Below are 15,784 nucleotides of genomic sequence, written 5' to 3'. Positions count from 1 at the left end.
TCTACTATCGCATCACTACCAATGTTTCAAAAAAATTCTATACGTGAAAAAAAAAACTATTACGATTCCTATGGAATTTTAATTGCTAGACAAACACGTCCGTTAATAATTGGTTTTGATGTCAAATTTTTTTAGCAATTAAAACCAATAATATACCTTGTTTAAAAAAATCCAACAAAAAAATTAGTTCCCTCGTGGCTCGTAGGAACGTACAAATTTGTAAACGCATATGTCTCTTCCTTAAAATTTGACTAAATAGTAATTCTCCATCTATGCTCAGTATGCGTATACGAATAATTACAGTCATGTATAGACGTATAGTAATATATAAGGCGATAGTTTCAAATATAGTTTTTGAAATAATGTTAGTGACAAAAAAAATCACCTTGTATAGTATAAGCGCGTACAACTCAAACAGATATACATTTTAAAATGTTTATTTTTATATCCATGCATCATATTATATTATATCAAGTAACATGTATGTACATATACAGTTTAAATACAAGTAACAGCAGTATGCAAAAGAACGAATAACAGTAATAACAATTATACTTACCTCGAAATATTGACACCGACGACTGATGTTATTATTACATCTAATGCAATCGAAATAAATATAATCTGATATATCTGCTCGTATATGGAGTGATAGTTATATTATATTATTTAATACATGCGTATTAATGTATTATAGATAGTAAATACTATACATACACAAGTTTACATTACGATTTACGAGTATCATAAAAAATTAAAATGTAATGAACATTTTTTATACAAAACAGAATTATTTAATAATTTTTCAATAAAAATTACTAGTGTTATTTTTATGTAAACACTGAACAATTTAAATAAAGTTATATATACAATTATATAATTTTATAATATACTAGAAAATAATAAATAATAATTTTTTTTTCCGTCTACATATTGACTATTGACGATCTCCTGCCGACCATAGATGTGCTGCAGTCATTTCATATAGGTACTTATTAATTATTATTTATTATAATATTATGGTATCTATATACACAATTTACACTATCGACCTAACGCTATTTTTTAAAGGTCGTCGGATATAATCCACAATATTATACAAATTGAGTATTCCTCCTCCGTTGCCGGACGTACCTATACGGTTCAGAGTTCAGACTGTTCAGAGATTGACTTCGCGAAGTTTTACATGGTTGTCCAGCACTTCGGTGAACCACTTGCGCTTGGCCGGTTCGGCGACGAACGTGGACACGACCTTGAGGTGCAGCCCGACCACCGATTGGTCGTCCATGAGCGCGACGATCTCATTGCACAGCTCCGGCCGGTTTTTGAGCGCGTACAGGCTGACGTACGTGTGGCCGTGCTTGGACTCGACCTGCAGATTGGTGTCGACCCATTTCTCCACTGCGTCCGATCCGACGCTCAGCACCTGTCCCTGATATTCGGTGTACACCGGCGACAGCAGCAACGCCGTGTCCGATTCCGAACAATTGTTGAGCACGCACTTGTAAAACTTGTTGTAGAACACCGGCAGATACACCAACACCTGCGAAGAACAGACAAAACCGTATATAGTATATTGCGGATATTAGGTATATTATATAGGTTAATATGTATGCAATATGCATAATATACTTTATCGTGGTTTGTCATATAGGTACACGCTATCTCAAAATCAACCTACTGCAGAGGGCATCCATAATTATATACTTAAAATTTACAAACCAATAAATTATAATATAAACAATTGTATTTAAGTATAACATTTCTGCGTATTATAGTCGCCGTTTAATTCTATGTGATATTTGCAGTAACGATTAACGAAGCACGAACTCCCTAAAAAATTCAGGCGATGCCAGTGATGGCTTACTCCGTTCGTACGGGATCTTCACTGTTTGTAAAATCGTGTGTTTCGATTGATAATTTCTTCGCTGGGAAAAGATACTCATTTTACTAGAACGCATTACGTAACCTAAGAAGAGTAATGCAAAGCAAAAGGCATAAATGTTTACCAGTTACCAAAGACGTTAGTAAAAACCCACGACCACACAATGTTACACTTGTACGCACAAAAACTGTAATTGAAGGCGAGTTTGAGTTATTTTTTATCATCTGGCCTATAATCTCGATTTAGCACCGAGTAATGATCACCTTTTCCAGGGATAAAATCGTAAATCCTATTACAATATTTTGCATACAACAAAAGCCCTATGAACGAGTGAACCTGCAATAGCTTGGAACACCAACGGCATCATTCTTTAGAAAGGCCACGGTAAAACCGTGCAGCATTACAAAAAGTACAAAGAATTTAACGGAGACTACGAAGAAAAATAACACTTATACTTTTATAGTATAAATAATTGTTTTTTATTTTTTAAATGATAGTCTATCATTTTCCGAGAGATAATTTTGAGGTAGTCCCTGTATTATATATTATAATCATAGGCGCAATTTTAGGGGGGCTTGAGTGTGCTTAACACCCCCAATTTTGAAATTAGCAACAGAAAATTGTTTCGTGTTAATTTAGATTTTAATAAAACAGCGGTATCCATAACCTCAAGATGACAAGTTAACATTATAAAAAAAGATAGAGGAGCTTCAGCACCCTCAGTTTTTTCATTGAAATTGCGCTCCTGATTATAATTAATAATATACTCTGTGTAAAACATCTATTGGTTTGTCGTAAATATATTCTGTACAGAGCATTTCAATGTTTATGTTTCTACAATAAATGTCAATATTATTATTATAGGATGTACATATCGTAATGAACGATAATTATATTCGATTTAAATTTAGTAACCATGTACATTGTTCGTAATCTAAACTTTTTGCATTAAATTGCTATTTACTTAATAGTTAATAGCTATGACATATTCCATAAATTATAATTATAACAGTGTGATCATCATATGTATAAATCGCTCATTAACATAATAATTAATAACACACATGGTCGTAGATATATTTATGCCTTTGATGTTATTATGTGTTTAATAGTGATGAATTTAATAATTAATAAATTAGTTCGTTTAAATTCACGTAATTAGATGATAAGATTAATAATATGAAAAATAAATATTTACACAGGGCATGGATATGGATATAAAATTATAGTTATAAACACCTAATAATAGTAACATTTATCATTGGTGAAATTTCAATGTAATGAATATTATTTTATAATCTAAAGTGCGTATAATAATGAAACTTTTGATTTTACGATGAAATTTAATTATTTCTAAAAAGGATCATCATCTGTTTAACTTTCAAATAAATTTTAAGGCGTTTTTATAGCGGTGATTTTAGATTACTTGTTGTTTTAGTGCAGAGGTGGCCAAACAGCTCGATGGTGACTCCCTTTCACATTTTCTTGAAGTTTTGGATATTTTTTTTTTTTGTAAATTTGTGTATTTTTGTTGTTTAACCCACGAATATAAAAATTATATCTTAAAAAAGGCAATAAATAACTATGAAAAACGATATTATACACAATATACACTGATACATCGAATAGCTATTTTGCTACACTGCTACATATAATAGGTCCGTTGGTTATACCTATGGGTTAATTAAATAAACTTAATAATCATAAGTTAAAAGTAATAATTCGTAATCAAATATATTAAATTACTTATTGTGCACGACTGTGAAATTAAACAGTATTTATAAGTGTTACACTTACGCGTGTACCTATATACAAAATATATTTTTGTTTATTGACAACCTTTTTTTTTTTTGTCGATCGCAACAACCTGGGATAACTCAGAAGTCGATCACAAGTCTATTAAAGTTGGTCACCCCTGTTTTAGAGGAAATCATGATAAACATCGAAGATGGCAATCAAGACAAATCTAGAATCTTTACTAATTTTAAACTATATCTGCTCAGCATACATTGAATTACGATTAATAGAGTTATCATCGCAGTTTTGGAATTTAAAAAATTCGTTGATCATTAATTATTGTACATGTAATTATGTAAGTATATATTTTTTGTATTAATGAAGATGGTTAATTTTAAATTATCATAGGCACTTATAGTTCACTTATTCCTATAGTTATACCTGGAAAACAGTATCCCCTAATGTGTATTCATCAATATAATGCGATCCATGCTCCGTAATAAAATCCGTCACCATTGATTCTATACCAATGGACATACATTTAAATTTGTCGGATATTGTTGATTTTAGTTCTGCCAATTGTGTAAAGTTGTCAAATGTCTTAATTCGTTTCACTGGTCGTCTATAAGACACTATTACGAATTTTTGTCCGAATCCCATTGCTATATCAGGTACGCCAAAACGTTCGGATACCATATGCCGTGATCTACTTGTTGTCAACAGTTTCCATGGTTTATCGGCTAAATCGACTTGAAACCCATCAAAATATACGTCAAATAGGCAGTCCAAATCGGGACAAAATGTGATGTTCAGTAAATTTGTATGATTTTTTGTCACATTTAAAACTTCACTGAAAAAAAAATATTTTTATTAATTAATATAAATATATTTGATAGATATTCAATAAATAAATTAAAGAACAAAAAATAAAATTATATCGGTATTATTTATATTCTACACTTTATAATATTATATATTTGTAAATACGCAGAATACGTAATCTGTGTACTGATTTTGTGGTTATCGATCTATATATTTTATGATTCATGCTTTTTATTTATACGACTACGTATATAGGTATATCATGCATAATTATTAATTATATCATGCATCAAAATATGTATTGATTTTTCAAAAGTTTTTATCAAGCCTAAAAGATAATTAAAAAAATATATCAAAATTCAAAACGCATATAAATAACATAAATTGTATTGAAATTTATAGTGAGTAAAGAAAATGATAATTTAAATTTTTATGGAATATTAAAATATTTTTACAGTTAATAGTTTTAATATAATCACAAAATATGAAAAATTGTTATTTTAGGTTTAAATATTTAATTCCGTCAATTTCAAATGCCCATAAAAGCTGTATGTTACTTTGCGCTATTTCTTTTAATTTCCAGTAATTAAAAGAATGAGAAATCTTGTATAGTATTGTCAAAGCTTAGGTGTTAAAATTGATATAAATTTTATTAATTTTAACTACAAAATAATTTGAAATTGTTTGTAATTTTGATGAATATCATAAAAAATAAAACTTTGAACTTATGAGATATTTTGTAATAAATGTTCAAGGTTTTTTTAGTCAAAAAAAAAATTTTATCATACATTAACCAAATTTAAATTAAAAATGTCTATAGATAATATTATATGAAGAGATTCAATATTTTAAAATGTATCTATATTATAATATCAAGTAAATACTAATATAAATATTTGGTTAAAAATATGTCTCTATTAGAGTTGTTCTTTTTTTAATCATGTGAAAATAAAAACAAAATCGATGATATTATATAAAAATATTTTAAGTTTTAGTTTTAATTTTACAACTTCTAACTAGAATCTAGATCCTATTTCCTACTAGAAACCACCCTCAAAGCACTTCTACTTCTCTAAAAGGTAATAACAGATACAAAACACATATCACTGTAAAACCAATACATTTTCGTTCCTCTCGAAATACATTTTACTGATCATATTGTATAACTTTTTTTTTATATTATAGTGATTTTTTTTAAATTTAAATGACTTGAAAGTTTTATTATTTGTTTCACTTAAACCTGTGTCTGTAATATTACTAACTTATTTTTACGTAGAGTCACAAAAAAAAGTAGTCCCTTTTTAATTAAATTTTGCAAAATTTAACGTAAACTGGTATTTGGTGGAAGCTAATTTTCACCTTTAATTGCTAATCTATTATTTATTTATCTTGTTTCTTATGTTTACTAAATAAAGGCCTTTAAAATATTTCTTCGACGGAGTCTCAAAATGTGTTGATATACCTTTTTTATAATATTATACTTTATATATTGATAAAACGTAATAACTTAAAATCCTGACACGTGTAAATATATTTCAAATAATGACTCGTTAACAATATTATATAGGTTTAATAATTGTTGGATACCTAGTTTTTATAAACTAAATAATATTCGTACATAAAATGTAAGACATTAAACACTAAACTATAAACTAAATTAATACCAAACCAAAGATAGTTCTACAAAAAAGTACTTTTCTAATTTCTTATCTTTGATTTTATGTCTGGTTAGTGGTTATTCAACTATAGTCCAGTCGTTCAGAGGTCTTCGAAGTTCAAACCAATGCCGGTGATGGAATACATTAAAAAATTTGAGTGAACTGCTTAATCATTTTACACATTGATAATGAATATAATATACGTACTTCTAAAAACTAGGAGCCTTATATAAATTCAACGTGTTTGTGTATATGGCAACAATATAACAAAATGTATATACATACGCATTAATAGGAAAAATTATCAAAACTGATCTGTAGCTCACTGTAAAAAATATTGACCCGTAACGGTAAAACACTACATGATATGTATAATATAAATATAGCATATTAATCCTACAAGGTGTGCCGCGGTCGATCCTATAACATGTTCTATATATATATATATATATATATAATTATAGTTGATTTGGAATAATAGGTACCTAATACCTATAGCCTTTTATGGATGTTCTAGTGCAGTAGTGTACGTACAATTACAGTTATAACTTATACAAGTCATATTATAAAATGTGTAGGAACAGGAATTGTTCGGGTTCCTCACCCACTCATTTACACTATAGGCATATAAAATATAGCAATATTGTAAATCTAGTTCTTTTGATAGGAGGGGTCCAAGAGTTTGTTTGGGGTTTAACGGCCGCTACACCTAGTAATAGTTTGGGATGGGCTGTATCAATGATCCATACTTCATCGAATAAACAGTAATTTAATTATTTCTTATAGTTATACTATAATTATATATTACAATATTGAAGGGTTTAATATTTCCATGCATTACTATATAATAACTTGTCTATACCACTTTTAACCATCAACATTTTATACCAGGATATTTCATTTACTGGTCTTGTTATTTTTATTAACAATATTCAATAGAAGTCTCATTGAGCTTTAAACTTCTAATTTCGCTCTAACACTAGCCTATATTACAATTAGAATAATGACATATATACATACATACATACTAGAGTAATGAGTATATTGTGTACGACATATCAACATTAGAAATAAATATAATCAAATAATTACTGATAATTTTTTATTTATAATAATGTCAATGAAGTATATTATATTATACTAATATTAAATCGCTAATATTTGGTGCTCTAGACATTTGTCTAATATACTCGTATTACTTTAATACGTTAAACCAGCCTCGATTCTTTAGTTCTTTGAAATCTATATGTATAATGAATATCTTCGAACAACCTAGATAATACATAATATTGTGATTTGTGGTACTTTATAAATCAGTTGTACATTTTTTATTCAATAAAATCAAAGAATATTCGTGATTATCAATGAAATAGTCAAAATACATTACGTAGCTACTCTTAATTCAGAAATCTATGAGATTCAAGGTATATTCGTTACTTATAACTGTACAGCAGAACAGTTATCTTGATACTTTTCCACTTATTTATTTATAATTATAATAATACTTTAATATGGTTATCTATATGGACTGTTGCGTAGATAAAATAATCTCTACAGAATCGAAACTAACAAACTGGCAATTAATTTATGTAAAATCAGTGGATAGTAAAAAATGTATTGTTTCATATAATTGCGTTTGATTTAATACATTTATAAGTAGACAGTATTAAATATATAATAGTTATAGTAGGCCTAAAGATAAATTTATCGATTCTTATTGTATGTATATGCTATTTTTACTACATGAGGTTATAAATGCAAATACTTATAATACATTGGTATATGTATGAGGTTAGTTATCGGATGAGAGCAATAAGGTCATTTATACTATTCTTAAAATGAGTAAATATAATGTATATTGTATACGAATTCATAACAAAATATAAATATAAATTATTATTATTAGGTAATTAATTATTTAAAATTTAAATAAATAGTTGGAAGAATAACATTGACGAATATTTGGCTTTTAATAAAACGCAGAGAAAATATTAACGTTCAAATTTTAACATATAATAATAAAAATGTAATTTTTTCCAAATATTCTATAAATTCCTATTAGGGTGATATTTATTGCGGTTGGTTAACCACATTAATCGTTAGTGGTACCTATATTTAATGCATTGACAAGGTTTTATAGTAACATTATTTTAATTTTAAATTTTCATGACATATATAAAAAAAATAATAATAATAATAATAATAAATTATAAAATAAATAAAATAATATAATATTTTATATATTATACATTATATAATATATATAATTTTATATCATAAAATTATATTTTTTCAACACTTGTAAATAATCACAATTACGCTTTTTTTATAATACTTTTTTAATATTTTGTTCATTTTATTGCTTATTGTTAACGAATGTTTATATATTTATGAGTCCTTTCAAATATTATTCGTGAATAATTTCGTTTCCAAATTTTAATTATGTGTAGAGTAAATTATACAAAAATATAAAAGTAAACGTTTTAAAACACATATATTATATACAAATACTATAACTTATAAGTACTTAGTAAAGTCAAGGTAAATAGTTTTTATGTATTATATACTTTATAGCAGTGGTTCCCAATTAGCATTAAGCTCGGACCCCTCGCTAAAACTTCAATTTGACAGGGGACCCCTTATTAGTGATTACTTACTTTTCAATTTTGTTATCTATCTATCTATCTATCTATTTATTTATAATACCTGGAATTTCTAACTACTATGGGAACTACGTGTTTAATAATTCCACTAAAATAAAATTAAAATATCACTTCAGTACTACATAATCACGGACCCCTGGGGGTCCGCGGACGACCAATTTGGAACCACTGCTTTACAGTTTAGTGACCAAATCCACAATATAGGTACAAAACGGTAAACATTATAATTATTCTGCTACATTGTCATTTTAGTATAGTCGTATTATTAATTATAGGTAGTTCGTAGATATACCTAAAACGTATGAACAACTGAATTTGATATGATATAATATTCGATATTTTTCATTTTGTTTTCTAAATAATGATGTTCGATAGTAGTTATCCCTACGCAGGTCGCGTACCTTGATAGGACGTCGGTAGTCACGTGAATTACAATTGCAATCCATTTTTTTTTTGTTTGTTTTTATAGGTTCTTAGTTTTTATTGAAAATTTAAATTATAGTTATATACTAAGTATATACTGACAAATATAGTGAGATGAAGAAAAAATTTATATTTTTTTTTTTACTTTAGAATATGAATTTTAACTTAATGAGAATAAATAATAATTTATTAGAATTTGTTTTCTTAAATTATAATGCTATTCAATGTAATTAAATTCTTATAATATTCCTGTATAAACATATTAATATTTAAGTATTTTACATATAAAAAAAAATTACAAAAAAACAAGAGTACTTTATAACTTTTTACATTTTAAATCTTTTAATCATAAAAAAATACATTTTTATTGAATTGAATTATTTTAAGTTGATTCCTCACTTTGTTCTTGATCATAACACCCAATGCAAATGTATTTAAAATGAACTGGACACACTCATATAAAACAACATACTCATGATTTCCTCGTACTTTTGTTTTTTGAATAATTATGATTAAAAAATAACCTAAAAAATAAACGTGCGTGAAAGATCGCGCGGCATACAATGGTAATCCAACAAACTTTGAACTAACTCCGATAACAACGACAAATTCTGCGACCCTTATTTGTAAATGAACTAATTATATCAGACAATATGTCATTCGAAGGTACTGAAAAAATGAAATAATTCCATTGGTTTTCAAAATTCGAAAAAAAATTTTATTTTTACATGGATTACAATAGTAATCCGCGCGACCTATGCAGGGTTATATAGCATGTTGTATAATTTTTTCTTATGACCGCTTTTTTCTTGAACTAATTTCAATTAATAGATTTTAGTTTTTGTCTATTTAGTATATTATTATTTATTATAGACAACAACTATTTTGAAACACAGCTTATTATTATCATACTACCTAATATAAGTAATAATATGTACTGAAGAAAGTTTGACACGAGCATTTATTTCCGGGATAAAATATAAGCACTTGTTCTCATACAATTAATTTATTTTAGCTCAATTATAATTTATAATTATGAATTCTACAAAAATTTTCAATTTTATTTCATTTTTGTAATCAGGCGTGTGGTATTTTTTTCTATTCATGGTGAGTGACGTAAATGCGCGTATACAGTTCCTAATTCTAATTTTACCACGTTTCGCGTAAGTGTACGAATACGGTCTATCTTAACAATTCTATAGACAATTAATAATCAATCATTTGTACGATTCGTTGTAGTAATGTAGCGATAGTGTTATTATCGTGAATGAAAGTGGCGTGTGCGTGCTTTTACCAACACAACCTTTACTTAACGTATATGTATTATAGACTGTAGAATATAGACCTATAGATTAAAACTAACCTGACATAGTACTTTAATAGTATACTAATATGTACGAATGAACCTACGTATTATCCTGTAGTTGGTCAATAAGTCAATATAACATATTAACATTAGAACGTTTGTGTTAGACGTGAGTTTTCATTATCTATGCTATAGTCTTCAACCAGACTCCAACTGAAATATTTAATTATCGGACAACTATTTGTTGACATTTTATACTAAGTTTAGACACTACATACATAGATATAAATATATTTATAGAATCTTCAATCTAGAGTCCTAACTCATCTTTCCCACAACTTCTAATACACGTAAAATAAACTACCCCGCACAGTTATACATTTAGATATATTAGTCATGTTAAACGTAATTTGTACATTGAATAAAATATCATTAATAAGGTTTATCAAAGTGCATATTCTTACAATTCTAAAATTTTCAATGTAATCATTAATGTTAATGTTACTTTGAAAAACAAATATTTTTGATTGCAAATTGAAGCTATAATATAATACTAAGAGTTTGAAGTACCTGAATAATGAGTAATACATTTTTATTATTCCTCATTATCCTTCATTACGGTATAATTTAACCAGCTATTTTTTGTTATTTAATCAACGTGGTGATTTCAAGTTAATTTTGTATAGATATATCTAGATTAAAGTCCATAACCTACACAGTTACCCAAAGAATTTTTTTTTTTACGATCTTCGGGCCGAAATTTAAATAAATAACAACAAAATCATCGAAATTTCGAATAGTTTTTTTTTTTTTTTTTGTCACGGTAATTATAAAAAACAGGACTATAGCTAATACGATTTTCGAGCTCACTCACGTAAAACGATCGGCGCCTTCGATTATGTCGTGCGTGACCATCTCCTTGGTGTTGGACACGTCGCCGTACAGCACATCGCCAATGATGCCGAACCGCTGGAGCACGTCGACGCCGCGACCGATGTCCACGTTGCCGGCCGCGTCAACGCGGACGGCCGTCCGCAGCACAAGCAGCAAGACCGCGGTGACGGCCAGCGCGTCCATCGCGGTCGTCGGATCCGTGAAGTGGCACCGGTTGACGTTTGCCGTACCGACGTTGGCGTCCGTCTCACGGTCGGTCCTCGGATATCGCCGCGCTCAGCAGTCTGCGGCAGTGTGGACGGCGCCGTCCATCGCGTCCGGTCGGCGGCTCGTACGGTATATATATATATTATATAGGTACGATTAAAACGATGTACATAGATATCGGCATACGCGGCGAATGCGAGACCGCCAAGCGGGGGAGCGCGCGAACGTTGGCACTAAGCGGCGATTCTGTACGTACACGAGCACTGCAGCGCCGTGCACATCACTCGTATATTAATAATATAATAGTATTAAAATATTATATTATTATCATCGCGCGCGCTATGGAGCGAAAACTGAATGAGATATAAATTATTATTTTAGTTTGGACGGCCGACGGGAATTTATTATTATTATTATTATTTTTGTTATATCGTCGTGTGCGTGCGCGCCGGAACGTTTGAGTCACCGTTCGCACCTTATCGTCGGAGGTGTATTCGTTAAACAATCAAAAATACGACGCTATTATCGCGCGCTCGTTCTCGCTACATCGGCGTGCGTATACAATATAATAATTATTATTTTATCGGAAGATAAACCCACCGCCGCCTCCCATATCGTACCTTGGTAACTATTATGTTACATTGTTATTATTATTATTAGGTATAATCACACATAGCATTTGCGCGCGAGCCTTTATATACCGTGCCAAAAGCGTATGCCGTGCAGCGTCTTCGACGTTTTAAAAAGTCGAAGGTTTGGTAAAAAAAAAAAAAAATTGATTTGAAATATTGTCGAATGTTCAAAACAATATCGACATTTTGATTTTATAATAATAATAATAAAATCATACAAATATGACTTATATGAATTGGTTTTAATTGTATATGTCGGTAAGTGGTCTTGTGGAGAGCTTCGGTATTATGGCTCTTATAAACTAAATTGTTCGTGATGACGCTTATAATCCTTCTACGTATATTAATATAATGTGTCGATCACGATGTTGGTAGTATAATCTAGAGCTGTCTGAGTAGTTCTTGCTTTCGTTTACAAAATTCCAGTCTAAACGCTAAATGGTCTAAAGATTAAATTAAATTCCCAAATACATTGAGTTCGCGTACGACTTTGGGTATGTTCGATTTTCGTTTGATATTTATTTTAGCATGGTACATAATATTACATGATGTGTACAATATAGTATTATTGTTTATTATAAAGCGTCAAGAAGTCCAAAAATTTATCTAAACTTCACGTCAGGACATCCATTTAAAAAAAATCTCTGTTGCAAAATGAAGTATAAGAATTTACATATATTTTTAATAATTATAATCTACTACAAATTATACGAATATCAACTAAAAGAAAAGAAATAGGCATATTTACACACCAATAAATAGTGAACAGATCTATAATAGATATTATAACTATTTATGACTATAATATATTATTATGTATATAATATGTGGTTTATCATCATTCATCAGCATTCTTCATATAACCATATAAATCGTTATACTTAGTTTAGAACCTTCATAATATTGTGTAATAAATTATTGTTCTGTCTTTGATAATTGAATAAAATAATTTAATTAAATAGAACATTATTTAGCCATGCTATACCTATACTATAAAATTTATTTGACGATAAAATTGCACATAAGTCTCGCATATAGGTATATCAGTCAATGACCAATGAATTTATGATTATACATCGATCATCGATGACGTTGTTTCATTTATAGGTACATACAACAGGAGTGGCTTTTTTATAGGAATTTCATGTTGTAGCACTCGAGGTTGCTGGTTTATTGTTCATGAATTTGACCTTTGTATATATACTTCGTATATGCATAATAAAACCGACAACGGCGATCACTCATGTAATCAAAATAATTGCGCTATAGATAGTGCGAGTGTATTATGTACCTAAACTACTTATAATACATGCATAATGCATATATTATGATATATATATATTATATACATATTACATATAATATATTATAAATGTTTTTCACATAAACAAATTATCGTGGTTTGTACCTATTATTATGTGATAATTTGCAATTGCCTATATAGTATTGTTACGTATATATATACTATATTGTTCACACCTTAAAAGTTCTAAAACCATTTACCTAACCATACCCAATTATAAGTATGAACAAATTAAATAGAGTATAGCCTATATGTACTACTATATCTATATTATCTATAATATATTATGTTTATTATGTAATGTCAACAAAATAGTCAGCCCGAGTCTTGATTTAGGATTGTATGGTAAGAGTCTCATAGTTTAAGCTGGCTCACAGATTCTGGATTTTAGATTTTAAAACTATTTATCCTAAAAAATGACTAAATTCCACTATGCAAGCCAACTATTTTTAATTGTTTCTTTTGATTAAAATTTACTTAATAAAAATCAAAACTACTAAAATTAACTAAATTAATTAGGTAGTTATACAAGTATATTATTCACTTTCTTACTTGAAAAAAATTAAAGCATTTTCTAATAAAAACAGTCTTTAGACCAAAAAAAAAACTACGTTATTGTAAAATCAATCCATTTATCAATCCGTTCAGATCTAAAATAAACTAATTATTCTAGACTAAATTAGATATTATTATAATTTATGAATAAGGACGGTAATTTCCTGAGAGTTAAAATAGTCAATTTTCAAGTTGTGACATAAAGCGTTATGATAAGTGATGACTTAATATGTGTACCTTAGCTATACTATATTATACATAGCACAAGTATGTGTTAGGTACTATTGTTACTAATATATATATATATATATATATTTTTTTTTTTTTTAAGGGTATTGACCGAACGTATAAAATCTATTATGGAAAAATTATTATACCTATGTGTTAACTAAAATCCTCAACACTTCTTCACGCACACTCACGATTATTCAGTATTTTTTAATGATATGTATTTTTTTCAATAGGTGCCAACTACGTTTAATGTTCATTACATTTTTATGTACATATATTACATGTATAACATATGTGAATTATATATATATATTATTATTATTAGTTGTGTAATTTATACAATATACACTCTGTCCATATTAAATCTTTGAGACGGCTGTGTATTTATCACCACGGAAGGTAGAATTAATAATGATGTATACATTTATAAGCATTATTTAGTATACCAATTAACAAGTAACAACTAATAATTTAACTACATGGCAGTCATATATTTGAAAAAAATTGCGGAAAAATTAATATTTTATTTTAATTAACTCACGACTTGTTTTAAATTTTAAAAAATGTGTAAAAAAATTTAAACCATTATAGTTTTATTAAAGAGCTAAACAAAGAGTAATATAATAAAATATAGTAATATAGTAGCTTAACGAGTAATATACGGAAGATATTTTTCCTCACTGATCGACGGCGATAAAAACTAAAAAGCTATGTTGTGAATTATGATTATTTATGAGTGTTATACCTATAATTAATTGATATATGAGTATCATATAATGTATATAACAAATTATTATTATTTGCTAATAACATAATATATAGCAATAATATAAAGGAATAGTGAACTAAATACATATTAATGGAAGATGATTGGAAACTTGCAGATGTTATATATAAATTGATGGATACAGATGTTTTAAAAATATATGTTATACAAATTTATAAAAAAACTACATCTTTAAACTCAACAAAAAATTGATTCATAATAAACTAAAGTTTATTAAAATTGAAGTTACTTTAATAAGCTTAGTTTAATTTTAACACTATTTCACTACACATTTAAAATACATACTATATATGATTAGTTTATAATTTGTATTATTGTTTTATTTATGACCGTTAAACCACTGTTAACATTATCATTGTTTAAACTATTAATTTATCAATATACATAATATATTAATTGAGTTATTAATTTTTTTACATAATTTATAAAATTAATCTTTAGTATGAAAAAATTCAAAAATATACTTTATTAAAAAACTTTTTATAAATAAATCATAATTTTAAAGTTATAATTTACTATGAATTATGCATAAAATATAATTCAATTTTCAATTCGTATATTTCATCAATTGATTTTAATGTTTATTGTCATTATTATTTCCATGACAACTGTGGCTAAACATATTGCTAAACAAAGTCATAACAGGTAGGTTAAAGTACGTTGCTCCTGCCTGATAGTATA

At 27.9% G+C, this 15,784-nt stretch overlaps 1 protein-coding gene across 1 annotated transcript; it reads right to left on the bottom strand.

Moving 5' to 3' along the window:
* Positions 1–445: 445 nt before the first annotated feature.
* On the bottom strand, positions 446–11,571 carry LOC113556640 (torso-like protein). The gene is made up of 3 exons (XM_026961721.2): positions 11,369–11,571; positions 4,064–4,472; positions 446–1,543 (listed from the first exon to the last, which is right to left on the bottom strand). Exons 1-3 carry the CDS (start codon positions 11,569–11,571, stop codon positions 1,160–1,162), a joined length of 996 nt encoding a protein of 331 aa, XP_026817522.1. The 3' UTR covers positions 446–1,159.
* Positions 11,572–15,784: the final 4,213 nt, after the last annotated feature.

The sequence above is a fragment of the Rhopalosiphum maidis genome, chromosome 1 (assembly GCF_003676215.2).
Source record: "Rhopalosiphum maidis isolate BTI-1 chromosome 1, ASM367621v3, whole genome shotgun sequence".
Classification (NCBI taxonomy): domain Eukaryota; kingdom Metazoa; phylum Arthropoda; class Insecta; order Hemiptera; family Aphididae; genus Rhopalosiphum; species Rhopalosiphum maidis.
The sequence above is the reverse complement of the archived record's forward strand: the minus strand, read 5'-3'. Positions and strand labels throughout refer to the sequence as shown.

Coding starts and splice junctions, on each gene's coding strand:
- LOC113556640 (XM_026961721.2), bottom strand. CDS start 11,571: ATGGACGCGCTGGCCGTCACCGCGGTCTTGCTGCTTGTGCTGCGGACG. Junction 4,473..11,368: donor GAAGGCGCCGATCGTTTTAC/GTGAGTGAGCTC, acceptor TTTTTTTTTCAG/TGAAGTTTTAAATGTGACAA. Junction 1,544..4,063: donor TAGGGGATACTGTTTTCCAG/GTATAACTATAG, acceptor TGTTCTTCGCAG/GTGTTGGTGTATCTGCCGGT.